At 41.9% G+C, this 27,916-nt stretch overlaps 1 protein-coding gene across 3 annotated transcripts in view; it reads right to left on the minus strand.

The window, feature by feature from the left end:
• Window positions 1–27,916, minus strand: part of ar-alpha (androgen receptor alpha) — a 53,901-nt gene that overhangs the window by 8,001 nt on the left and 17,984 nt on the right. For all 3 annotated transcript variants that reach the window (XM_021622396.2, XM_036936670.1, NM_001124184.1), the window contains 1 exon segment: window positions 27,201–27,317. In XM_021622396.2, coding sequence (XP_021478071.2) covers window positions 27,201–27,317 — 117 coding nt within the window.

A 27,916-nucleotide genomic window follows, 5' to 3' on the forward strand; every position in this document is an offset into this window, starting at 1 on the left:
CAATTCTGCCTAGAAGGCCAGCATCCCGGAGTCGCCTCTTCACTGTTGACGTTGAGACTGCTGTTTTGCGGGTACTATTTAATGAAGCTGCCAGTTGAGGACTTGTGAGGAGTCGAGATCTTCAGTTTCTTGGCAATTTCTCGCATGGAATAGCCTTAATTTCTCAGAACAATAATATACTGACAACTTTCAGAAGAAAGTTCTTTGTTTCTGGACATTTTGAGCCTGTAATCAAACCCACAAATGCTGATGCTCCAGATACTCAACTATTCTAAAGAAGGCTAGTTGTATTGCTTCTGTAATCAGGACAACCGTTTTCAGGTGTGCTAACATAATAGCAAAAGGGTTTTCTAATGATCAATTATATATAATGTTGCAAATGTCGGAGAGACAGACAGCAAAGTTTATACAAATCTCCGCTGTTGAAAACAAAATGTTAGTCTAAAATAAATGTGAGATAAGGTCTAGATAGATGCTTTTTATAGTGGATATCAAGTTTATAAGTTGCCTGGCTAGGCTGATGAGATAGTGGATTGCGCAGTCAGAAGGAACAGAGTAAATAAGCATTATAATGTCATAGATTTACCCGGTGGCAACTTGTGCAATAGACACCGGCTGGAATGCAATTTTAACAAATCAGTATTCAGGGTTAGACCCACCCATTGTATATATGGAATAATCAACAGAAGAAAGTGTTCTTAACACACACACACACACACACAAACACACAGACACACGTCATACACAAGCAGACTCTTGTACTCACATATACACTCACACACATGCATACGCCCATACTCACAAACACACTTACATATGCCCATACTCACAATCACACTTACATACAGTGCCTTCAGAAAGTATTCAGGCCCCTTGACTTTTTCCACATTTAGTTATGTTACAGCCTTATTCTAAAATGGATTAAATATATATATTTTTTCAGCCATCTACACACAATACCCCATAATGACAAAGCAAAAACAGTTTTTGTAAATGTTTGCAAATGTATAAGAAAACATACCTTATTTACATAAATATTCAGACCCTTTGCTATGAGACTCAAAATTGAGTTCAGGTGAATCCTGTTTCTTTTGATCATCCTTGATGTTTCTACAACTTGATTGGAGTCCACCTGTGGTAAATGTAATTGATTGGACATGATTTGTTTGGAAAGGTCCCACAATTGACAGTGCATGTCAGAGCAAAAAACAAGCCATGAGGTCGAAGGAATTGTCTGTAGAGCTCCGAGACAGGATTGTGTCACGGCACAGATCTGGGGAAGGGTATCAAAAAATGTTGGCAGCATTGAAGGTCCCCAAGAACACAGTGGCCTCCATTATTAATAAATGGAATAAGTTAGGAACCAACAATGCTCTTCCTAGAGCTGGCCACCCGGCCAAACTGAGCAATCGGGGGAGAAGAGCCTTGGTCAGAGAGGTGACCAAGAACCCGATGGTCACTCTGACAGAGCTTGAGAGTTCCTCTGTGGAGATGGGAGAACCTTCCAGAAGGATAACCATCTCTGCAGCAGCCCACCAATCAAACCTTTATGGTAGAGTGGCCAGATGGAAGCCTCTCCTCAGTAAAAGGCACATGACATTCCGCTGCCAAAGGGCAGCTAAAGACTCTCTGGTCAAGATTCACCTTCCAACAGGACAACGACCCTAAACACCCAGCCAAGACAACGCAGGAGTGGCTTTGGGGCAAGTCTCTGAATGTCCTTGAGTGGCCCCACCAAAGCCCGGACTTGAACCCGATCTAACATCTCTGGAGAGACCTGAAAATAACTGTGCAGTGACACTCCCCATCCAACCTGACAGAGCTTGAGAGGATCTGCCAAACTTGTAGCGTCATACCCAAGAAGACTTGATGCTGTGATTGCTGCCAAAGGTGCTTCAACAAAGTACTGAGTTAAAGGGTCTAAATACTTATGTAAATGTGATATTTTTTATTTATTTTTTATATAAATTAGCAAACAATTCTAAAAACCTGTTTTTACTTTGTCATTATGGGGTAATGTGTGTCGATTGATAAGGGGAAAAAAACAATTTCATCCATTTTAGAATAAGGCTGTAACATAACAAAAATGTGGAAAAAGTCAAGGGGTCTGAATACTTTCTGAAGGCACTGTACACATACACTCAAACACACACAGCCAACGATGCTGTCCCATGTACTGTATATTGAGACTGGACACTTCCTGTTTCCTTTATACTGTTTTTCAAACTGTGTATTTATATACTGTATTGTTCACATAGCTCATTCTAATATATATACTACTGTACATTGCATTTTTGTTACAATGTTTATATAAACCACATGTATTTATAAACTGGATTCTTAACATAGCCCACTGCAATATATCTACTGCTGTCAGGTTGGATGGGGAGCGTTGCTGCACAGCTTTTCAGGTCTCTCCAGAAATGTTCGATCAGGGTCTGCCATCTCCACAGAGGAACTTTAGAGCTCTGTCAGAGTGACCATTGGGTTTTTGGTCACGTCCCTGACCAAGACCCTTCTCCCCGTATTGATCAGTTTGACCGGGTGACCAGCTCTAGGAAAAGTCTGATGGCGCCACTGTGTTCTTGGGGACCTTCAATGCTGCAGAAATATTTGGTACCCTTCCCCAGATCTGTGCCTTGACACAATCATGTCTCGGAGCGCAACGGACAATTCCTTCAACCTAATGGCTTGGTTTTTGCTCTGACATGCACTGTCAACTGTGGACCTTATATAGACAGGTGTGTGCCTTTCAAAATCATGTCCAGTCAATTGAATTTACCACAGATGGACTGCAATCAAGTTTTAGAAACATCTCATATCAGAACTCAGGATAAGACCCAGATGCAGACAGCTAGAGGCACAGGAGACAAAGGGCTGTGAGACATAGGTTTAATCCTAGTCACATGAAAAGTGGGATGTATACGGAGGGTACGGGGCAACACAAGATGAACAGCAGAGGGACTAATAATCTTGGAGATGGGGAAAGGGCCGATAAAGCTGTGGGGAATGTTTGCGGGATTCCATCCTGAGGGGCAGGTCACGAGTGGACAGCCATGCCCTCTGCCTGAGATGATACCGGGGAGCCGAGGTCTGGTGTTGTTCGGCTTGTCGTCGATACATGGAGGTGATCTTGAGAAGAGCCGACTGGGCTCTCTTCCAGGTACGGCGACAGAGGCGGGCAAACATTTGGGCTGAGGGTATGCCGACCTCTTCCTCTTGCTCCAGGAAGAGCAGGTACTGATACCTCAGGGAACACTTGAAAGGCGAGAGCCCAAAGGCAGAGCAGGGGAGGTTGTTGTGGGCATATTAAACCCACACGAGTTGCTAGCTCCAGGTGGTGAGGTTGACGAAGACAAGGTTGTGAAGAGTCATCTCCAGGTCTTGATTGGCTCGCTCCGACTGGCTGTTGGACTGGGGGTGGAACCCGGAGAATAGGCTGGCCGACGACCCAATGAACGTGCAGAATGCCTTCCAGAACAGGGACGAGAACTGAGGACCCTGGTCGGAGACCATGTCCACCGAGAGTCCATGGATCCGGAAGACTTGCTGGGCCGTCTCTATGGCAGAGGGTAGCTTGGGGAGAGGAATAAAGTGAGCGGCTTTGGAAAACCAGTCCACTACTGTCAGGATGGCGGTGTTGCCATCAGACGGGGGAAGACCCGTGACGAAGTAAAGGATATGTGAGACCAGGGACAGTGAGAGACAGGCAGTGGTTGAAGGAGACCAGTCGGAGCTTGCAGAGGACACATGTTCTGCACACCGTGCAGGCGGAGACGTCCGGAACCGTTGGTAGGCCACCAAAAGTGTTGCCACACAAAGGCCAGGGTCCGACGGGAGCCTGGGTGGCAGGCAAGCCTGAAGGAGTGGGCCCACTCCAGAAACGAGGAGCGGAAAGCGTCAGGCACAAATGATGCTGCACCTCACGGACATGCTTCCCTATTCCCCACCTGAGTGCCGTCGCCAGACACGAGGTGGGAATTACGGTCTCGGGATCCGAGGGTGTAGCCGCGAGGCTATAGCGGCGTGATAGACTGATTTTGCACACCTGAGTGTCGCACTTGCTCCATTCGGGCTCAAACTTATCTGTCATGGTCTTGAGTACTTGAGTGAATATTCAGTGATGAGATTTCCTCCACTTGCTTAGAAATCAATATTTCCATCTTCATCATCTGAGTTCATTCATTAGGGCAGCAACTTCAATGAGTTCTGCTGATTTGTCATCCAACTTAGTCATTGTGTTCATTAACTGATTGTCATTGGTCTGCAGCATTTGGAGTAGAACATTGTTACTTTGAGTAACGTTCAACAAAACTTCATGCATGTTATCAAGTTGCGCGCTCTTGTTTGTGGACAACTCATCAGATTTATCTAGTTTGGCGTGGACATCGTCATATCTAGTTTTGGCTAAATCGAGTTGTTCCTGTAGAAGACAATGTTGTTCCTGTAGAAGACGATTTTGTTGAAGAGTTTGTGCTCGTTCGTCTTCATAAGTTTTTGCGATAACTTTGAATTATTCAATTTTCAAACGCAGTTCCATAGCTAGTAGTATTTTTCCCTTTTCTGCGTTTGTCATTAGTTTCCCGGTTCTCTCCGCCTGTCCCTTTATGTCTACCGTTTTCTGCCCGTGCTTCAGCTGAGCACTGCAGTATTGGACCAATGCCAATCTAAGATGGCAAGACATCAGGGCTAAACTGGAGAGAACCTTTACAAGGCCTGCGCCCGATGGTGGATTTTGGAGAGTGTTTGTCGCGATTTCTACTGTTTATCTGCTAATGGCATAGTTAGGATTGGTATCGCTGCTGAGGTCAGAGATAAATAATTTTATGTGGGAGGTGTTCACTAATTGGCGGGGGAGTGGGGACCACCCCGTCCGATTACTAAAACATTTGAGAGGGTTGAATTTTTTTCCCCTATTTTTCCAAAGTTTGGATTTGGAATTCGTTGGAGGCGACAAAGACGATTTTAATCTATGTATAGACTTTAATGAACCATCAGTACTGTATCAGTAATGTTGGAGGTGGATGTGAATGAATTTGCAAAAACAAATTGAATTGATTAATCAATGTTAATGATAAATCAAACGGTATTGGCTATTTGGGAATTAAAATGTAATTAACCTGAGAGCTTTTCTTCATCTAGGTTAATATGGAAAAGTTTAAAATGTCTCATTTGATTGGAAGAGCCTGAAAAGGTATGTTTAACAATTTAATTTATTAAATGAGATGATGAAATCCAATCAACAAAAAAAAAACTTTAAAAAAAATCGATTTTTTAAATATATTTTTTAAATCCAATCAATTGAGATTGGCTGGATTATCATAAGTGTAACCAGTAGTTTAAATGTTAGGGTGCATTCACCACCAGGTTCACATAACCTAAGGTCGAAGCCACATGGGATTCCCGCAAAAGCGGGACTTCTGTCAGTACTGGGTAGTTATAATCAATGACCTTTGCAAAAGCAAATTTGACTGATTAATCAATGTTAATGATAATTCAAACCTGTACAGGCTATTTGGGAATTAAACTTTAATTAACCTGAAAGCGTAGCTGTACCAAGATTAATGTGGACAAGTTTAAATTGTCTCATTTGTAGAAACCAATCAATTTGGATATTATTTAAAATGTCCATTTGAAAAAGGTAGTCTGGCTATTTTACCTCTTAGTTAAATTGAATGAGACAACGATATCCAAATCAGTTAAGATTGGCTGGATATCATAAGTAACCACTTGACATAAATGTGATAAACGTTTGGTGACACAAAAAATAATGAATCTTTTTTATTTATTTTTTATTTTTTACTGGCGATTCAACTCCCCCAGGGGTCACGATCGCAGAAAGCTGAAATCAAATGGAAGTACAGACGGGTGGGACTTCCGTCGCCCAAGACGGAGGAATTTCAACGTAACACAGGAAAAACAAAAATGGCTGCTCTCCCTTTGTTACCTTTAGCATCTCGTGCAAGCTAATCCTACTTTGTACACTTTCAAGCATGATATAGGATAATTTACACTACGGTAAGAGGTTCTACTAATGACGTCTCACCATCAACCCATTCGGCATTCTTCTTTGCTAGCACTAAATTACCGGAACTCGTGGACATTTTAGAAATAAAACACACTTGTGGCCTACCCACACCATCTAAGCGTGGTAGACGGATACAGTTGAAGTCGTAAGTTTACATACACCTTAGTCAAATACATTTAAACTCAGTTTTTCACAATTCCTGACATTTAATCCTAGTTAAAATTCCCAAGCCTCAGGTCTGTTAGGATCACCACTTTATTTTAAGAAATGTCAGAATAATAGTAGAGAGTGATTTATTTCCGCTTTTATTTCTTTCATCACATTCCCAGTGGGTCAGAAGTTTACATACACTCAATTAATAAAATCAAATGTATTTATAAAGCCCTTCTTACATCAGCTGATATCTCAAAGTGCTGTACAGAAACCCAGCCTAAAACCCCAAACAGCAAGCAATGCAGGTGTAGAAGCACATTGGTTAGTATTTGGTAGCATTGCCTTTAAAAATTGTAGCCTTCCACAAGCTTCCCACAATAAGTTAGGTACATTTTGGCCCCTTCCTCCTGACAGAGCTGGTGTAACTGAGTCAGGTTTGTAGGCCTCCTTGCTCGCAGACGCTATTTCAGTTCTGCCCACAGAGGTTTGAGGTTAGGGCTCTGTGATGGCCACTCCATTACCCTGACTTTGTTGTCCTTAAGCCATTTTGCCACAACTTTGGAAGTATGCTTGGGGTCATTGTCCATTTGGAAGACCCATTTGCGACCAAACTTTAACTTCCTGACTGATGCCTTGAGATGTTTCTTCAATATGTCCACATAATTTTCCTACCTCATTATGGCATCTATTTTGTGAAGTGCAAAGCAACCCAACAACATGATGCTGCCACCCCCGTGCTTCACGGTTGGGATGGTGTTCTTTGGCTTGCAAGCCTCCGCCTTTTTCCTCCTAAGATAATGATGGTCAATATGGCCAAACAGTTCTATTTTTGTTGCATCAGACCAGAGGACATTTCTCCAAAAAGTACAATCTTTGACCCCATGTGCGGCCTTTCAGGTTATGTTGATATAGGACGCGTTTTACTGTGGATATAGATACTTTTGTACCTGTTTCCTCCAGTATCTTCACAAGGTCCTTTGCTGTTGTTCTGGGATTGATTTGCATTTTTCGCACCAAAGTACTTTCCTCTCTAGGAGACAGAACGCGTCTCCTTCCTGAGCATTATGACGGCGGCGTGGTCCCATGGTGTCCCATTGCGTACTATTGTTTGTATAGATGAACGTGGTACTTTCATGGTACATTTTGTCTGATTTCTTTTGATTTTCCCATGACGTCAAGCTTAGAGGCACTGAATTTGAAGGTAGGCCTTGAAATACATCCACAGGTACACCACCAATTGACTAAAATGACTGTCAAGTAGCTTATCAGAAGCTTCTAAAGCCATGACATCATTTTCTGGAATTTTCCAAGCTGTTTAAAGGCACAGTCACAGTATGTAAACTTCTGACCCACTGGAATTGTGATACAGTGAATTATAAGTTAAATAATCTGTCTGTAAACAGTTGTTGGAAATATTACTTGTGTACTGCACAAAGTAGATTTCCTAACCGACTTGACAAAATTATAGTTTGTTGACAAGAAATTTGTGGAGTGGTTGAAAAACTAGTTGTAATGACTCCAACCTAAGTGTATGTAAACTTCCGACTTCAACTGTATATAACCCACCATTCACTCAATATAATTATTTCTGCCAGATAACACTAACACTGTGGAGTTGCTGAGCTCTAGGTTTACACAGATATTTCAGCTGCCTCTATATTTATTTTATTTATTGAACTAGGCAGGTCAGTTAAGAACAAATTCTTATTTTCAATGACAGCCTAGGAACAGTGGGTTATAACTGCCTTGTTCAAGGGCAGGATGACTGATTTTTAACTTGTCAGCTTGGGGATTTGATCTTGCAACCTTTCGGTTACTAGTCCAATGCTCTAACCACTAGGCTACCTGCCACCCCATGCTTGGCACTTGCGTGGGAGTGTGAGTGACAGAGAAATACTAATTGTCGCTTCCCAACTATCGGATCAATAACCTAATAGGCATTTCAAATACTCTAACTAAATGGTATGGCTAAGGTTGATAAGAGACATCCTCACTGCTTTTACAAAGTTTTGTTGAAGTCTAAGGTTTTCCTGTGCATAGTTATTTCTCAAGTCAGTAGTTTAGTTCATCACAGTGGGACACGAAATGGAATCTAGAGTATAAGGGATTTGCTTATATGGGATCTTCAGTCTGCTTGCCCGTTTATCCCAGGCTTAAGAAGCCCCTGAATCATTGACTGTTGATGTCCCTCAACATGTGGTGCATGCATAGTAGCTCTAACCTGGATGCAATCATGGGAACTTGAGACTTCATCTTCTCAGTCTTTGTGTTTGTGCCATTAACGAAGGGAGTTATGCTTAAAACATGCATTGTAATATTGATAACAGTATTATTAAACAAATTATTAATATAATCAATTAGTAACAATTATGAATTTGTTCAGTGCGTGCCTCAACAGGCTTGGCCTCAACAGGCTTGGCCCCCACTACCACTACCATCCTCATAGGCACTAGGTCATGGCTCTGAGAACTATTTCAATTCTAGCTTGGCATATCGCTTTATGAGCACAGGCCCAGAATAGACCTGTCCAGTTCTTATACAGTATACTGTACATGTGAACACCTGTTTTAACCCTCTCCGAGCCTATTCTTGTGAAATACATGTTTGTAAGCAATTGTAAAGATAATGGTGGCGAAATCTTTGCATATTAATCCCCAAAACGTATCATGTACTACCAATACTTTATTGAGCTTAAGCCATCCATAGAAACCCAGCCACAGGAAAGGAAAAATATTATCTTGAATATTACCATAAATGTTCCAAATGCATAAAAGATAAATACACCAGGGCAAGGGATGACACATGGTCATGCATTTAGTGTCACACATGTTTGAGAATTGAATTTCCATATTTTAACGTTGGGATTAGTGTACTTTGTAATGTGTTATGCTGTTTTTCTATAAGTGTCTACCAGGGGTACAGTGCCGTGAAAAAGTATTTGCCCACTTTCTGTTTTTTCTATATTTACATGTTTTTTACACTGAATGCTATCAGATCTTCAACCAAAACCTAATATTAGATAAAGGAAACCTGAGTGAACAAATAACACATTTGTATACTTATTTAATTTATTTAATTAGCAAAGTTATACAACACCCAATGCCCCTGTGAGAAAAGATTATTGCCCACTTAAACTCAATAACTGGTTGTGCCACCTTTAGCTGCAATGACTGCAACAAAACACTTTATTGTGGTTGTTGATCAGTCTCTCACATGGCTGTGGGGGAATTTTGGCCCACTCTTCCATGCAGAACTGCTTTAACTAAGCAACATTTGTGGGGTTTTGAGCATGAACTGCTCGTTTCAGGTCCTGCTATAACATTGGGTTTAGGTCTGGACTTTGGCTAGGCCATTCCAAAATGTTATATTTCTTGCTTTTCAGCCATTCTGATGTAGATTTGCTTGTGTGTTTTGGATCATTGTCTTGCTGCATGTCCCAGCTGCACTTAAGCTTCAGCTCATGGAGGGATGGCCTGACATTCTCCTTTAGAACTCTCTGATACAGACCAGATTTCATGGTTATTTCAATGATAGCAAGTCATCCAGGTCCTGAGGCAGCAAAGTATCCCCAAACCATCACCATGCTTGACCATTGGCATGAGGTTCTTACTATGGAATGCAGTGTTTGGTTTTTGCCAAACATAACGAGACTCATGTCGTTAAAAAGTCGACTCGAGTTTGCCAAAACGCACCTGTCAAGACTGGGCAAGTCTTTTGGAATAATGTTATATGGGTAGATGCCCCAAACTTGTTGGACGACATGATTCCCTTTATGTCTGTCAAAAACCAAACACTGTCCAAAAATGGATGAAGCAACTGCAGATTGCCCCTTTAAGGAAATGTAGAGTGAACCATCGGTGCACCCTTGGATCCCAGTATTATTGTTCATTTATTTTTTCAATCTGCGTAATGAAAAGTGCCTCAGTAGCTGAATCAGTAATAAGCTGGTAAATCATGACATTTCTATTTCAGATGTAATAAATAACCCTTCATGTAATTTAGAGAAAGAAAATAATTAAAACATTCCTCCAAGGATTCCCAAATATATTAACAATTTTAGTATCTTATCTTGGCACTGATCTTTGCATAACACATAGTAAATAGGTCAGGTTAAGATCTACGCCTCCATCAAACTGATGCCAACCCAAACAAAGGCAGCCAAGACATGAGTTTTCTCTGTAACTCACCCAATTTAGAGGAAATCTAAACATATACAATATACTGATTTCCACATTCTTTACGGAATGGCTCAGACGAGTAGAGGAGATCTATTAATTAAGAGGTACACATGGCATTTGGTATTATTTCAGATTTGTAGGTATAGCTAAACAATGTCAAGCTGAAAATGAATTAATACTTGAGCGCCACTGAGTGTACAAAGCATTACACTTCCTAATATTGAGTTGCACTCTACATGGACTATACAAGGTGTCGAAAGCATTCCAGAAGGATGCTGGCCCATGTTGACTACAATGCTTCCCACAGTTGTGTCAAGTTGGCTGGATGTCCTTTGGGTGGTGGAACATGCTTGATACACATGGGAAACTGTTCACCGTACATTGCAGTTCTTGACACACTCAAACCTGTGCGCACGGCACCAACTATCATACCCCGTTTAAATCTTTTGTCTTGCCCATTCACCCTTTGAATGGCACACATACACAATTCATGTCTCAATTGTCTAACGGCTTAAAAATCATTTTTTAACCGGTCTCCTCCCCTTCATCTACACTGATTTGAAGTAGATTTAATAAGTGACATCAATAAGGGATCATAGCGTTTACCTTGATTCACCTGGTTAGTCTACAGTTGATGTCAGAAGTTTATATACACTTTAGCCAAAAACATTTAAATACTCAGTTTCACAATTCCGGACATTTAATCCTAGTAAAAAGTCCCTGTTTTAGGTCAGTTAGGATCACCACTTTATTTTAAGAATGTGAAATGTCATAACAATAGTAGTGAGAATGACTTATTTCAGCTTTTATTTCTTTCATCACATTCCCAGTGGGTCAGAAGTTTACATACACTCGATTAGTATTTGGTAGCATTACCTTTAAATGGTTTAACTTGGGTCAAACGTTTTGGGTAAACTTCCACAAGCTTCCCACAATAAGTTGGGTGAATTTTGTACCATTCCTCCTGACAGAGCTGGGGTAACTGAGTCAGGTTTGTGAGCCTCCATGCTCGCACACGCTTTTTCAGTTCTGCCCACACATTTCCTATGGGATTCAGGTCAGGGCTTTGTGATGGCCACTCCAATACCTTTTTTTGCCACAACTTTGGAAGTATGCTTGGGGTCATTGTCCATTTAGAAGATCCATTTGCAACCCAGCTTTAACTTCTTGACTGATGTCTTGAGATGTTGCTTCATTATATCCACATAATTTTCCTTACTCATGATGCCAGCTATTTTGTGAAGTGCACCAGTCCCTCCTGCAGCAAAGCACCCCCCACAACATGATGATGCCACCCCCGTCCTTCATGGTTGGAAGGGTGTTCTTCGGCTTGCAAGCCTCCCCATTTTTCCTCCAAACATAACGATGGTCATTATGGCCAAAGAGTTCTATTTTTGTTTCATCAGACCAGAGGACATTTCTCCAAAAGGTACAATCTTTGTCCCCATGTGCAGTTGCAAACCGTAGTCTGGCTTTTTTTTTACACACTCTTAAAAAACATTGAATTCATCATGGTATTTAAATTGCCCTTCACCAAGAAAAGGTCGCCCAGGTTATTAGATTATATTTTCAAGGTTTTTTCTCTTTCAATGAACCTCTGCTAAATGAAATAGCTTAAGTGGATCTGTAAAATGAACTGCCATATCAAATGTTCTATTATGGAAAGTAATTACATTTCTGAGAGTAATAACGTAATATGGAATTCAGCATTCCAAATGAAAACCTCCAAGCAATGATACTTGACTGGTCTCTTCCATTTTTCAGTAGTAGCAAATTCAACAATGCATTATTCCGTAATCAGAGAAGAATCTTTCCCATTTGAATCTCTCGTCTGAGCTTTCAAATTACAGTCCCAAACTTACCTGTGAGAAAGTACACAGTGCACAATAAAAATCCATGAGAGAAGCATCTGAGGGGAAGGAAGGCTCTTTCTAACTACATCCGGAATGGAGGTACCTTTTCCCTGACAATCACAGCATCACATCACATTTTCCCCCCATGGGCTTGTCAGCATCTGGTGGCTAAATTACCAGCATTTCTGCTCCTTTAATTCACGTGTCTCATGTCTACTTTGTGCTTCTCTGTGCAGTTGTCACCATTAACAGAATGAGAAAATGGAAGGGAGTGAAAATTTAACACAAGAACTAAAATTAGTCCAGAACATGTCCATCTTTGAGACCTCATACGACAAACAGCTAAGGAAAAGTGAATGAAATAGGTCGAAATTGCCTGGTGGCACAGCCAGGGGCTTGATTAGCAGTAGTATTCTCCTTTGTGATGCAGCGATTCAACAAAGCTGGCTAAGATGTGTAGTACAGGTTGCAACATTCACAAGAAATCAGGTACTTATTCTAAAGGAGACCATTTCTGAAAAATAATCCATGCTGAGTTTAACACTAAAGTTCAGTTCTATTCCCTAAAATTGGAAATGTGCTGAGGGTCTTATGCTGTATATGGGGGATTCTACAGAACTGAGGCAAATTGCAGTCCCATCCCCCAAAAAACATTTTTTTTAAAACTGTTAAGTCTCCAAACAGGGCATTTATTTACATCATGATATGTTCAAATTTAATCCAAGGAAATAACAACCATATTTTAAATTAATATAGTCAAAAGTAACTGTTTATACACCTATTTGTATTGAAAGGTGGCTGTCCCAAACTCCTAAACTCCTTAACACTCCTACACTCCTTAACACTTAACACTTAAACACTGCTATTTCAGTAGAACATCTTGAATTGTTATATTATTACACTGAAATATACTTATCTAATTAGTAGTTTTGTTTATTGTTAAACATCTTTTTTTTTAATGCTGTCCCACCTTTTGATGTCACTACCGAAATACACACACGAAAAGAGTGTAGAATGAATGCGTCATAAGTCAACCAATATCACCAGGTGATGGCACATCACCCGACCCACCACAATACGCCTTTTACTAACAGAAGCATCATCAGACCTCTGTAGTAGACTATTCAATTTCTCTCTTTCAAAGCACTGGAAACCGAGCAGAAAATGCTGTGCTCTAAAGATGGCATCGTAGACACACATACATTAGAAGATATTTGTCAATCTGATTAGAAACAGTATGCTCACAACCTTAATCTCCTAAATGATGTCACTGGTGTATTTTGTTAGAACACTACTGTTCAAAATGTTGGGATCACTTAGAAATGTCCTTGTTTTTGAAAGAAAAGCTATTTTTTGTACATTAAAATAACATCAAATTGATCAGAAATACAGTGTAGAAATTGTTAATGTTGTAAATTACTATTGTAGGTGGAAACGGCAGATTTTTTATGGAATATCTACATAGGCGTAGTGTCACGTTCTGACCTTAGTTCCTTTGTTTTGTCTTAGTTTTAGTATGGTTAGGGCGTGAGTTGGGGTGGGCAGTCTATGTTCTTTTTTCTATGATTTGGGATTTCTGTGTTTGGCCTGATATGGTTCTCAATCAGAGGCAGCTGTCAATCATTGTCCCTGATTGAGAACCATACTTAGGTAGCCTGTTTTCACCCTTGAGTTGTGGGTGATTTGCACCATTCGGGACTGTTTCGGTTTTCATTTTGATTCTCTTGTTCTTTTGTATTTTGTATCAATTTTCCATTAAATCACATTATGGATACATACCACGTTGCATTTTGGTCCTCTGATCCTTCCTAGAAGACCATTACATACAGAGGCCCATTATCAGCAACCATCACTCCTGTGTTCCAATGGCACGTTGTGTTGGCTAATTCAAGTTTATCATTTTAAATTGATCATAATTGATCATTAGAAAACCCTTTTGCAATTATGTTAGCACAGCTGAAAACTGTTGTTCTGCTTAAAGAACCAATAACACTTCCTTCTTCAGAATAGTTGAGTATCTGGAGCGTCAGCATTTGTAGGTTCGATTACAGGCTCAAAATGGACAGAAACAAAGTACTTCCTTCTGAAACTCATCAGTCTATTCTTGTTCTGAGAAATGAAGGCTATTCCATGCGAGAAATTGCCAAGAAACTGAAGATCTCGTACAACTGGCTCTAACCAGAATAGAAAGAGGAGTGAGAGGCCCCGGTGCACAACTGAGCAAGAGGACAAGTACATTAGAGTGTCTAGATTGAGAAACAGCTGCAACTTGATGAGTGGGAAACGAACGATGCCAGTCAGCCTGCACAGCCGGACCATTGAAAGCCTATAGACAAGATTAAATTAACAATAATCTGATGAGTAACAATTGTCAAATTGGACATTAAGAAAAACACTATGTCTGACGCAAACCCAACACCTCTCATCACCCCGAGAACAACATCCCCAGTCCTTGCCAATGTTTTTCATCGGTAGGGACTGGGAAACTGGTCAAAATTGAAAGAATGATGTATGGCGCTAAATACAGGGAAATTCTTGAGGGAAACCTGTTTCAGTCTTCCAGAGATTTGAGACTGGGATGGAGGTTCACCTTTCAGCAGGAAAATGACCCTAAGCATACTGCTAAAGCAACACTTGACTGGTTTAAGGGGAAACATTTAAATGTCTTGAAATGGCCTAGTCAATGTTCAGACCTCAATCCTATTGAGAATCTGTGGAATGACTTAAAGATTGCTGTACACCAGCGGAACCCATCCAACTTGAAGGTGCTGGAGCAGTTTTGCCTTGAAGAACGGGCAAAAATTCCAGTGGAGTAAAAAAAAATTCCAGTGGACAATGCAGTAATAACCAACGAGTAATCTAACCTAACAATTCCAAAACTACTACCTTATACACACAAGTGTAAAGGGATAACGAATATGTACATAAAGATATATGAATGAGTGATGGTACAGAACGGCATAGGCAAGATGCAGTAGATGGTATCGAGTACAGTATATACATATGAGATGAGTAATGTAGGGTATGTAAACAAAGTGGCATAGTTTAAAGTGGCTAGTGATACATGTATTACATAAAGATGCAGTAGATGATATAGAGTACAGTATATACATATTTTTTTTATTTAAAAAAATGTATTTCACCTTTATTTAACCAGGTAGGCTAGTTGAGAACAAGTTCTCATTTGCAACTGCGACCTGGCCAAGATAAAGCGTAGCAATTCGACACATACAACAACACAGAGTTACACATGGAATAAACAAAACATACAGTCAATAATACAGTAGAACAAAAGAAAAGAAAAAGTCTATATACAGTGAGTGCAACTTAGGTAAATTAAGGAAATAAATAGGCTATGGTGGCGAAGTAATTACAATATAGCAATGAAACACTGGAATGGTAGATTGGCAGAAGATGAATGTGCAGGTAGAGATACTGGGGTGCAAAGGAGCAAAATAAATAAATAAATACCAGTATGGGGATGAGGTAGGTAGATAGATGGGCTGTTTACAGATGGGCTATGTACAGGTGCAGTGATCTGTAAGCTGCTCTGACAGCTGGTGCTTAAAGCTAGTGAGGGAAATGTGAGTCTCCAGCTTCAGAGATTTTTGCAATTTGTTCCAGCCATGGTCAGCAGAGAACTGGAAGGAAAGAAAACCAAAGGAGTAATTGGCTTTGGGGGTGACCAGTGAGATATATCTGCTGGAGCGCGTGCTACGAGTGGGTGCTGCTATGGTGACCAGTGAGCTCAGATAAGGCGGGGCTTTACCTAACAAAGACTTGTAGATAACCTGTAGCCAGTGGATTTGGCGACGAGTATGAAGCGAGGGCCAACCAACGAGAGCGTACAGGTCGCAATGGTGGGTAGTGTATGGGGCTTTGGTGACAAAACGGATGGCACTGTGATAGACTGCATCCAGTTTGTTGAGTAGAGTGTTGGAGGCTATTTTATAGATGACATCACCGAAGTCGAGGATCGGTAGGATGGTCAGTTTTACGAGGGTATGTTTGGCAGCATGAGTGAAGGATGCTTTTTTGCGATATAGGAAGCCGATTCTAGATTTAATTTTGGATTGGAGATGCTTAATGTGAGTCTGGAAGGAGAGTTTACAGTCTAACCAGACACCTAGGTACAGTATTTGTAGTTGTCCATGTATTCGAAGTTAGAGCTGTCCAGAGTAGTGATGCTGGACGGGCAGGCAGGTGCGGGCAGTGATCGATTGAATAGCATGCATTTAGTTTAATTTGCGTTTGATAGCAGTTGGAGGCCACGGAAGGAGAGTTGTATGGCATTGAAGCTCGTCTGGAGGTTAGTTAACACAGTGTCCAAGGAGGGGCCAGAAGTATACAGAATGGTGTCATCTGCGTAGAGGTGGATCAGAGAATCACCAGCAGCAAGAGCAACATCATTGATGTATACAGAAAAGAGAGTCGGCCCGAGAATTGAACACTGTGGCACACCCATAGAGACTGTCAGAGGACTAAACAACAGTCCCTCCGATTTGACACACTGAACTCTATCAGAGAAGTAGTTGGTAAACCAGGCGAGGCAATCATTTGAGAAACCAAGGCTGTCGAGTCTGCCAATAAGAATGTTGTGATTGACAGAGTCGAAAGCCTTGGCCAGGTCGATGAATACGGCAGCACAGTAATGTCTCTTATCGATGGCGGTTATGTGGTTGTTTATAACCTTGAGCGTGGCTGAGGTGCACCCATGACCAGCTCTGAAACCAGATTGCAAATCGGAGAAGGTATGGTGGGATTCGAAATGGTCAGTAATCTGTTTGTTAACTTGGCTTTCGAAGACCTTAGAAAGACATGGTAGGATAGATATGGGTCTGTAGCAGTTTGGGTCTAGAGTGTCACCCCCTTTGAAGAAGGGGATGACCGCGGCAGCTTTCCAATCTTTGGGAATCTCAGACGTTACGAAAGAGAGGTTGAACAGGCTAGTAATATATGAGATGAGTAATGTAGGGTATGTAAACATTATATTAAGTAGCATTGTTTAAAGTGGCTATTTATATACACTGCTCAAAAAAATTAAGGGAACACTAAAATAACACATCCTAGATCCGAATGAATGAAATATTCTTATTAAATACTTTTTTCTTTACATAGTTGAATGTTCTGACAACAAAATCACACAAAAATTATCAATGGAAATCAAATTTATCAACCCATGGAGGTCTGGATTTGGAGTCACACTCAAAATTAAAGTGGAAAACCACACTACAGGCTGATCCAACTTTGATGTAATGTCCTTAAAACAAGTCAAAATGAGGCTCAGTAGTGTGTGTGGCCTCCACGTGCTTGTATGACCTCCCTACAACGCCTGGGCATGCTCCTGATGAGGTGGCGGATGGTCTCCTGAGGGATCTCCTCCCAGACCTGGACTAAAGCATCCGCCAACTCCTGGACAGTCTGTGGTGCAACGTGGCGTTGGTGGATGGAGGGAGACATGATGTCCCAGATGTGCTCAATTGGATTCAGGTCTGGGGAACGGGCGGGCCAGTCCATAGCATCAATGTCTTCCTCTTGCAGGAACTGCTGACACACTCTAGCCACATGAGGTCTAGCATTGTCTTGCATTAGGAGGAACCAAGGGCCAACTGCACCAGCATATGGTCTCACAAGGGGTCTGAGGATCTCCTCTCGGTGCCTAATGGCAGTCAGGCTACCTCTGGCGAGCACATGGAGGGTTGTGCGGCCCCCTAAAGAGATGCCACCCCACCGACTGACCCACCGCCAAACCGGTCATGCTGGAGGATGTTGCAGGCAGCAGAACGTTCTCCACGGCGTCTCCAGGCTGTCACGTCTGTCACATGTGCTCAGTGTGAACCTGCTTTCATCTGTGAAGAGCACAGGGCGCCAGTGGCGAATTTGCCAATCTTGGTGTTCTCTGGCAAATGCCAAACATCCTGCACGGTGTTGGGCTGAAAGCACAACCCCCACCTGTGGACGTCGGGCCCTCATACCACCCTCATGGAGTCTGTTTCTGACCGTTTGAGCAGACACATGCACATTTGTGGCCTGCTGGAGGTAATTTTGCAGGGCTCTGACAGTGTTCCTCCTGCTCCTCCTTGCACAAAGGCGGAGGTAGCGGTCCTGTTGCTGGGTTGTTGCCCTCCTACGGCCTCCTCCACGTCTCCTGATGTACTGGCCTGTCTCCTGGTAGCGCCTCCATGCTCTGGACACTACGCTGACAGACACAGCAAACCTTCTTGCCACATCTCGCATTGATGTGCCATCCTGGATGAGCTGCACTACCTGAGCCACTTGTGTGGGTTGTAGACTCCATCTCATGCTACCACTAGAGTGAAAGCACCGCCAGCATTCAAAAGTGACCAAAACATCAGCCAGGAAGCATAGGAACTGAGAAGTGGTCTGTGGTCCCCAACTGCAGAACCACTCCTTTATTGGGAGTGTCTTGCAAAATGCCTATAATTTCCACCTGTTGTCCATACCATTTGCACAACAGCATGTGAAATGTATTGTCCGTGTTGCTTCCTAAGTTGACAGTTTGATTTCACAGAAGTGTGATTGACTTGGAGTTACATTGTGTTGTTTAAGTGTCCCCTTTATTTTTTTGAGCAGTGTATTTTCCATCAATTTCCATCAATTCCCATTATTAAAGTGGCTGGAGTTGAGTCAGTGTGTTGGCAGCAGCCACTCAATCTTAGTGGTGGCTGTTTAACAGTCTGATGGCCTTGTGATATAAGCTGTTTTTCAGTCTTTCGGTCCCTGCTTTGATGCACCTGCACTGACCTCGCCTTCTGGATGATAGCGGGGTGAACAGGCAGTGGCTCAGATGGTTGTTGTCCTTGATGATCTTTATGGCCTTCCTGTGACATCGGGTGGTGTACATATATGCATAGCCCTTGTCTTACTAGACGCCGCTCTTCTATCCTGCCGATACAGCATATAACCAACCAGGTGTATGTTGATAATGTCGTCGTTCAGCCACGACTCCGTGAAGCATAAGATATTACAGTTTTTAATGTCCCATTGGTAGTTTAATCTTCCTCATAAGTCATCGATTTTATTTATCAATGATTGAACGTTAGCTAGTCGAACGGAAGGCAGGGTTATTCGATCACCTACAAATTTTTCAGAAGGCAGCCCGACCTCCGTCCTCTTTTTCTCCTTCGTCTCTTCATGCAAATGACTGGGACTTGGGCTTGTTCGCGGGAAAGCAGTATGTCGTTCACGTCGGGCTCGTCGGACTTGTTAAAGGGAAAAAATCTTCTGCCAGTTTGTGGTGAGTAATCGCTGTTCTAATGAAGTTATTTTCGGTCATAAGAGACGGTAGCAGCAACATTATATACAAAATAAGTTAAAAAAAATAAGTTACAAACTACGCAAAAAAACGAACATAAATACACAATCGGTTAGGAGCACGTAAAACATCAGCCATCTTCTCCAGCGCCGTCTCTTGTCAAAAAGCTCTGTCAGAGTTCTGTCAAATAGATTAAAAAAACATCTTCCCTCATCAATCTACACACAGTGTCCCATAATGACGAAGCAAAAACTGTTTTTAGACATGTTTGCAAAGCATGGTGGCCCCAGCATCATGCTGTGCCCACAAATTTTCTATAGGATTGAGGTCAGGGCTTTGTGATGGCCACTCCAATACCTTGACTTTGTTGTCCTTAAGCCATTTTGCCACAACTTTGGAAGTCTGCTTGGGGTAATTGTCCATTTGGAAGACCCATTTGCGACCAAGCATTAACTTCCTGACTGATGTCTTGAGATGTTTCTTTAATATATCAACATAATTTTCCTACCTCATTATGCCATCTATTTTGTGAAGTGTACCAGTCCCTCCTGCAGCAAAGCACCCCAACGACATGATGCAGCCACCCCCATGCTTTACGGTTGGGATGGTGTTCTTCGGCTTGCAAGCCTCCCCCTTTTCCTCCAAACATAACAATGGTCATTATGACCAAACAGTTCTTATTTTTGTTTCATCAGACCAGAGGACATTTCTCCAAAAAGTACCATCTTTGTCCCCATGTGCAGTTGCAAACCGTAGTCTGGCTTTTTTATGGTGGTTTTGGAGCAGTGGCTTCTTCCTTGCTGAGCGGCCTTTCAGGTTATGTCAATATAGGACTCGTTTTACTGTGGATATAGATACTTTTGTACCTGTTTCCTCCAGCATCTTCACAAGGTCCTTTGCTGTTGTTCTGGGATTGATTTGCACTTTTCGTGCCAAAGTACGTTCATCTCTAGGAGACAGCTGCAATTGTCCCATAGTGTTTATACTTGCGTACTACTGTTAGTAACGTGGTAACTTTAGGCGTTTGGAAATTGCTCCCAAGGATGAACCAGACTTGTGGAGATCTAAGAAAGAATTGCTGAGGTCTTGGCTGATTTCTTTTGATGTTCCCATGATGTCAAGCAAAGAGGCACTGAGTTTGAAGGTAGGCCTTGAAATACATCCACAGGTACACCTCCAATTGACTCAAATTATGTAAATTAGCCTATCAGAAGCTTCTAAAGCCATGACATCATTTTCTGGAATTTTCCAAGCTGTTTAAAGGCACAGTCATCTTAATGTATGTAAACTTCTGATCCACTGGAATTGTGATACAGTGAATTATAAGTGAAATAATCTCTGTAAACAATTGTTGGAAAAAAGCCTTGTGTCATGCACAAAGTAGATGTCCTAACCGACTTGCCAAAACTATAGTTTGTTAACAAGAAATTTGTGGAGTGGTTGGTAAACGAGTTTTCATGACTCCAACCTAAGTGTATGTAAACTTCTGACTTCAACTGTATATACAGGGGGTACCGCTTTCCAAGTCATTGTGCGGGGGTACAGGTTAGTCGAGGTAATTTGTAAAAGTGAATAGTTCGGGTGGCAATTTAATTTGTTCAGTTTTTCAACAGTCTTATGGCTTGGGGGTAGAAGTTGTTAAGGAGCCTTTTGGTCCAAGACTTGGCGTTCCGGTACCGCTTCCATGCAGTAGCAGAGAGAACAGTCTTTGACTTGGGTGACTGGAGTCTTTGACAATTTTTAACCTAGTATATATAGTATTTAACCTAGTATATAGGTCCTGGATGTCAGGAAACTTGGCCCCAGTGATGTACTGGGCCGTAGGCATTACCCTCTGTAGCACCTTATGGTCGGATGCCGAGCAGTTGCCATACCAGGCGGTGATGCAACCGGTTAGGATGCTCTCCATGGTGCAGCTGTAGAACTTTTTGAGGATCTGGGGACCCATGCCAAATCTTTTCAGTCACCTGAGGGGGAACAGTTTTTGTCTTTCCCTCTTCACAACTGTCTTGGTGTGTTTGGAACATGATAGTTCGTTGATGATGTGGACAACAAGGAGCTTGAAACTCTCGACCCGCTCTACTTCAGTCCCGTCGATGTTAATGGGGGCCTGTTAGGCCCTCCTTTTCCTATAGTCCACGATCAGCTCCTTTGTCTTGCTCACATTGAGCGAGAGGTTGTTGTCCTGGCACCACACTGCCAGGTCTCTGACCTTCTCCCCATAGGCTGTCCCATCGTTGTCGGTGATCAGGCCTACCACTGTTGTCAACAAACTTAATGATGGTGTTATGGTTGGCCACGACTTCAACAGAGAGTACAAGAGGGAGTACAGGAGGACACTAAGCACAGTAGGCTAATAAAAGCATGTTGATCTCAGCATAAACCAGCCTAGTATCTCTGAAGATCCTTCATTTATTGGTGATGGATAGTTTAACTGAACGTTTAGGATACTTTTAAAGAGGTCATATAGGCTACTTCTCTGCCAGAGCTCGTGAGATAACTAGTCCTACCGGTAAGTGTGGTCTGAGCAATTCCCTCATGTTATCAAGTTACCTCCCTACACATAGGCGGCTCATCCATAAGGCTAGGGAAAGCTTTCCCTAAAGTAAATTGAATTAAATTGACAAAAAAATATATAGCCTAATTAGCCTACTCCTGTCTATACAGAAATAAAACCTATCAAAATAGGCTACTAAAGCATGACTTGGCCTCGGAGGTTCATTAGCTTCTTTAAAAGAAATTGCATTAAATTGCATTGCCTACAGTTGGAAGGAAGGGCAGCGCAACCAATTTGTGCAGTTTACACGGCAAATAACAACTAGATTATTGTTGAGTTGCGACTGTCAGTGAAAAGTAGAGGCCCAGCCAGGCATAACACAATATTTAAAAATACAATCACGGGATGACATAGTTTGGAAAGCAAATGGCTATTGCTGTAAAGAGAATACAATGAAAATACTCTAATCTGGCTTTTAGTTATCAAAATTCTCAATTTAATTGTGTGAACAACACTATAGCCTATCTTATTGGCACCAGTGAAGAGCATTGGCCATATCCCTGGTGAGTGCGCACTGCGCATATTCACATTTTATCATTGGGTCAGTGCCAAATTTTTGGACGTCATATTCTATTTGTGTCTCCCCTTCTCGTAGGCCTATTATATGGACAACGTTGTTTTCATCTATCTGTTTGTCAGTGAGTAGAGTAGGCTCCCTTGCAACTTGTCATATTAAACAAGATTCTGTTAATGTCTCCAGTCATATAAGGTGTAGTAGAATTGCATAACATTTGTTTATAAAAAGGCCACATTTTTCACGTTGTCACGGCTGTTGAAGGATGAGGACCAAGGCTCAGCGTGGTGAGCGTACATTATCTTTATTTTTTTAAATGACGCCGACAAAACCATAAACAATGCAAAACAAACCGTGAAGCTTAAGGCTATGTGCCATCAAATAAAGTTAACTTCCCACAAACACAGGTGGGAAAAAGGTACCTAAGTATGGTTCCCAATCAGAGACAACGATCAACGACAGCTGTCCCTGATTGAGAACCATACCCGGCCAAAACAGAAAATCATAGAAACACAAAACATAGAATGCCCACCCAACTCACGCCCTGACCAAACCAAAATGGAGACATAAAAAGGATCTCTAAGGTCAGGGCGTGACAGTACACACACACACACCCCCCCCCCCCCCCCCCCCCCCCCCCCAAAGGTGCGGACTCCGGCCACAAAACCTAAACCTATAGGGGAGGGTCTGGGTGGGCATCTATCCGCGGCGGCGGCTCAGGTGCGGAACACAGACCCCGCTACACCGCTGGCTCACCCCACTTTGGTGGCACTTCTGGTGCAGGGACCCTCGTAGCAGGCCCCGGACTGGGGACCCTCGTAGCGGGCCCCAGACTGGTGACCGTCGTAGCTGCGGGCCCCGGACTGGTGACCGTCGTCGCTGAGGGCCCCGGACTGGCGACAGTCGTCGCTGCGGGCTCCGGACTGGCACCCGTCACGGCTGGGGGCTCCGGACTGGAGGCCGCCGTCTCTGGAGGCTCCGGACTGGAGGCCGCCGACGCTGGAGGCTCCGGACTGGAGAGCGTCGCTGGCGGCTCCGGACTGAAGGAGGCCGACGCTGGAGGCTCCGGACTGGATGTCTATAATGTGTTATACTGTACTGTAATTCACTGTACTCTACTGTATTGTATTGTGCTGTACTATATTGTACTGTACCCTACTCTACTGTACTGTACCATACTCTACTGCACTCTAATGTACTGTGCTCTCCTGCACTCTGTGCTCTACTCTACTGTACTGTACTCGAGTTTACTCTACTTGAGTATCTTACAATTGAAGAAAGGGCCCACGGACTCCTGATCTAGTGGTCTTGGTCTTGGCAATGTCTATACTAAAACAAGTTACATCCATCTAGAGTCCTAGATGTATTTATTTATGTGATTGACACTTCATACCGAAACACCTCTTATTTTGCCAAAATAAACATAGGTAAAGGAATAATTAAACGTCTAATAATATAATTAATTAGATGCATAACTAATTCAATCGATAAACAAGTTTCAGATTCATACAATCAACATTAAACATTTTACAGAGAACAATAGAGATTATATTTCTCTAGGTTTTGAAAATCGGGTAAAACATTTTTTTTTTTACTATTTTGTCAATTTTGTATGAAAATTCAAAGTATCTGTAATAAAAGGTTAATCACAATGATCCCTACTGGTTCTCCCTTTAATGCAACTTTTTTACTATGTTCCAGTATGGAACAAATTTAGTGGAGTGGTAAGGAATTCAGGTAAATATTTAAAATATGCAGAAAGGTAGAGTCATCTCCCAGTGTCTGGTGGAAAGTAGACTGAACCAGGTTTTCCTCTGCTTTTTTGCCTGTGCTTAGCTCCAATCCGTTTATTTGTTATCATGAAAAACTCCCCAGTCCTTAACGATTACAAGCATACTCATAAGATGATGCAACCACCACTATGCTTGATAATATGGAGAGTGGTACTCAGTAAGGTGTTGTGTTGGATTTGCCCCAAACATAATACTTTGTATTCAGGACAAAACGTTAATTGCTTTGCCACATTTTTTTGCAGTATTACTTTAGTGCCTTGTTGCAAACAGGATGCATGTTGTGCAATATTTGTATTCTGTACAGGCTTCCTTCTTTTCACTCTGTAAATTTGGTTAGTATTGTGGAGTACTATAACTACAAGGTTGTTGATCCATCCTCAGTTTTCTCCTATCACAGCCATTAAACTCTGTAACTGTATAGTCACCATTGGCCTAATGGTGAAGTCCCTGAGCAGTTTGCATCCTCTTTGGCAACTGAGTTAAGAAGGATGCCTGTACCTTTGTAGTGACTGGGTGTATTGATACACCATCCATAGTGATGACAACGGTCCCGTTCACGGGATGGGGTGTCACTACAGGTTAACAAGTCACATAATAAGTGGCACGGACTTTATGCCTTGCTTTATGCCTTGCTAGCAGCAGGCAACCTTGTCACGGAAATCAGAAAAGCAATCAAATTAAATTGTTTACCTTTGATGAACTTCAGATGTTTTCACTCACAAGACTCCCAGGTAGACAGCCAAAGTTCATTTTTTCCCTAAATATTATTTTTGTAGGCGAAATAGCTCCGTTTGTTCTTCACGTTTGGCTGAGAAATCGCCCGGAAATTGCGGTCACCAAAACGCCGAAAAATATTCAAAATTAGCTCCATAATATTGACAGAAACATGGCAAACGTTGTTTAGAATCCATCCTCAAGGTGTTTTTCTAATATCTATTCGATAATATATCCGTCGGGACAATTCGTTTTTCACTAGGACCGATTAGAGTAATGGCTACCTCTGTATTTTACGCGAGAATCTCTCTCGGAGCCACCATGTGACCACTTACGCAATGTTGCCGCCTACGGCTATTCTTCAACAGAAATGCGTAAAACTATGTCACAATGCTGTAGATACCTTGGGGAATACGTAGAAAGTGTAAGCTCGTTGATGGTACATTCACAGCTGAATAGGGACTCATTGGAACGCAGCGCTTTCAAAACCTGGGGCACTTCCGGATTGGATTTTTCTCAGGCTTTCGCCTGCAACATCAGTTCTGTTATACTCACAGACAATATCTTTACAGTTTTGGAAACGTTAGCGTGTTTTCTATCCAAAGCTGTCAATTATATGCATATTCTAGCATCTTTTCCTGACAAAATATCCCGTTTAAAACGGGAACGTTTTTTTTTCCAAAAATGAAAATAGTGCCCCATAACACCAAGAGGGTTTAAGCACATTTTTACTCCTGAACTTATTTAGGCTTGCCATAACAAAGGAATACTCAGATACTTATTGACTCAAGACATTTCAGCTTTTCTTTTTTTAATGAATTTGTTAAAAATAATAATAATAATAATAAGTTATTCCACTTTGACATTATGGGTTATTGTGTGTAAGCCAGAGGCAAACATCTCAATTTAATCAATTTTAAATTCAGGCTATAACATAACAAAATGTGGAAAAAGGCAGGGGTGTGAATACTTTCTGAAGGCACTGTATGTTGGAAGACATGTGCTGAAAGTTTGGGGGAAAATAGGATACAAATGAGCTTTTTTTCAACCCCCAATTTGCACCACTTCTGTAGAATGGCCCATATTCACTCACTGGCCAGTTTATTAGGTAGGGCCATCTAGTACCGGGTCGGACACCCTTTGCCTCCAAAACCGCTTGAAAAATTGGAGACATTTTACAAGGTGTGTTGTTCCATGCTGATGCGATGGCATCACGCAGTTGCTGTTAATTGGACAGTGGTACATTCATGCTGCGAACAGCCCATTCCATCTCATCCCAAAGATACTCTATTGGGCATGGCCGCTGGGTGGGGGTGCAGTGGGGAATAATAAAGGCCAAGTGCACTATTTTTATTGTATTTTTTCAGTTCCCTCAGCACCCCTACTTCCCGCAGCTATGCTATTGGGTTGAGGTCTGTGGACTGTGCAGGCCACACAAGTAAACTGAACTCGCTGTAATGTTCAAGTCAATGTTTTTCCACTCCTCAATTGTCTAGCATTGGAGCCGCTTCTTCTTGGTTTTAGCTGATAGGAGAGGAACCCGGTGTGGTTGTCTGCTGCAATAGCCCATCCGTGACAAGGATCGACGAGTTGTGTGTTCGTTCTGAGATGCTGTTCTGCACACCAGTGTTGTACTGCGCCATTTTTTGTCTGTCTATAGCCCGCCTGTTATCTTGCACAATTCTTGCTATTCTCCTTTGACCTCAACAAGCTGTTTTCATTGACTGAATGTTTTTGTTTGTCGCACCGGTCTCGGTAAACCCTAGACACTATCGGGTGTTAAAAGCCTAGGAGGGCGGCTGTTTCTAATATACTGGATCCGGCGCCCCCGGCACCGACAATGATACCACGCAACATGCCCATTCTAACATTCAATTGAACAGTAACTGAATGCTTCAATGCCTGTCTGCCTGCTTTATATAGAAACCCACAGCCATGTGACTCACTGTCTGTAGGAGCGATATGTTTTCGTGAACGGGGTGGTGTACCTAATAAACTGGCTGGTGAATGTATGTAACTGTGCATATCACAAACTTTTGTCCATGATTATCGATCAGTGGGTGGATGGATGGATGGCTAAGTACTTTGATTATTTCTCATTGACTTAAGAAATTGACATAATAGTTGTATTTACTTCCGAGGGTCATCCCAGCTTCAAAACACCTCCGCAGTCGACATGATGGGCAGTTCTTCCTTCTCAGCTTATCGATGGTGCAGTCATTTCTGCTGGCACACAGGTATTTCTGTTTCCCTAACAAAGATGCAAACAAAGATAAGATTTAGAATACGAAATTCTACTTTGAATGATTAAGAAAGGTATGTCATGGTTGTAAGTTGTAACATGGTTGTTAGTTACATCATGAATGATTACAGCAGGAACAGTTATACATTTTGCTCTCTTGCTTATCATGTCCAGTGTGATGATCATAAAAAGAAGGAGCTTAGACTATAAAATCTCCTCAGTGTACACACTTTTGTTGAAGAGTACATTGACATGCTCTATAAGTAGCACGTTGAAATAATCAAATCTATAATTTTACAAGGCATGGTTTGATGGCAGTTATGCGGCTTCCACTCACAGTTCAATTAAGAAAGGAAAATACTGAACAAAACAAATGAATACCTAGGAGCTGGAAGGCAGCATTGTAGCTGGTGTTTTCTGTTATTTTTATGGCAGAGCATGGTCAATTAAAGAGAAACTATATTGCATCCAAAAATATGTTGCATCCAAAACTGCCATTGTACTGAAATAGTAATGGATTAGATATAATTGTCAGTCAAAGCCTGATTAACTTGCCTTGCTAGCTCAGAATGTTTGTGTTTAAATGATTTCCCAGAGGAGTAGGCTAG

Source organism: Oncorhynchus mykiss, chromosome 12 (genome assembly GCF_013265735.2).
Source record: "Oncorhynchus mykiss isolate Arlee chromosome 12, USDA_OmykA_1.1, whole genome shotgun sequence".
NCBI classification, from domain to species: domain Eukaryota; kingdom Metazoa; phylum Chordata; class Actinopteri; order Salmoniformes; family Salmonidae; genus Oncorhynchus; species Oncorhynchus mykiss.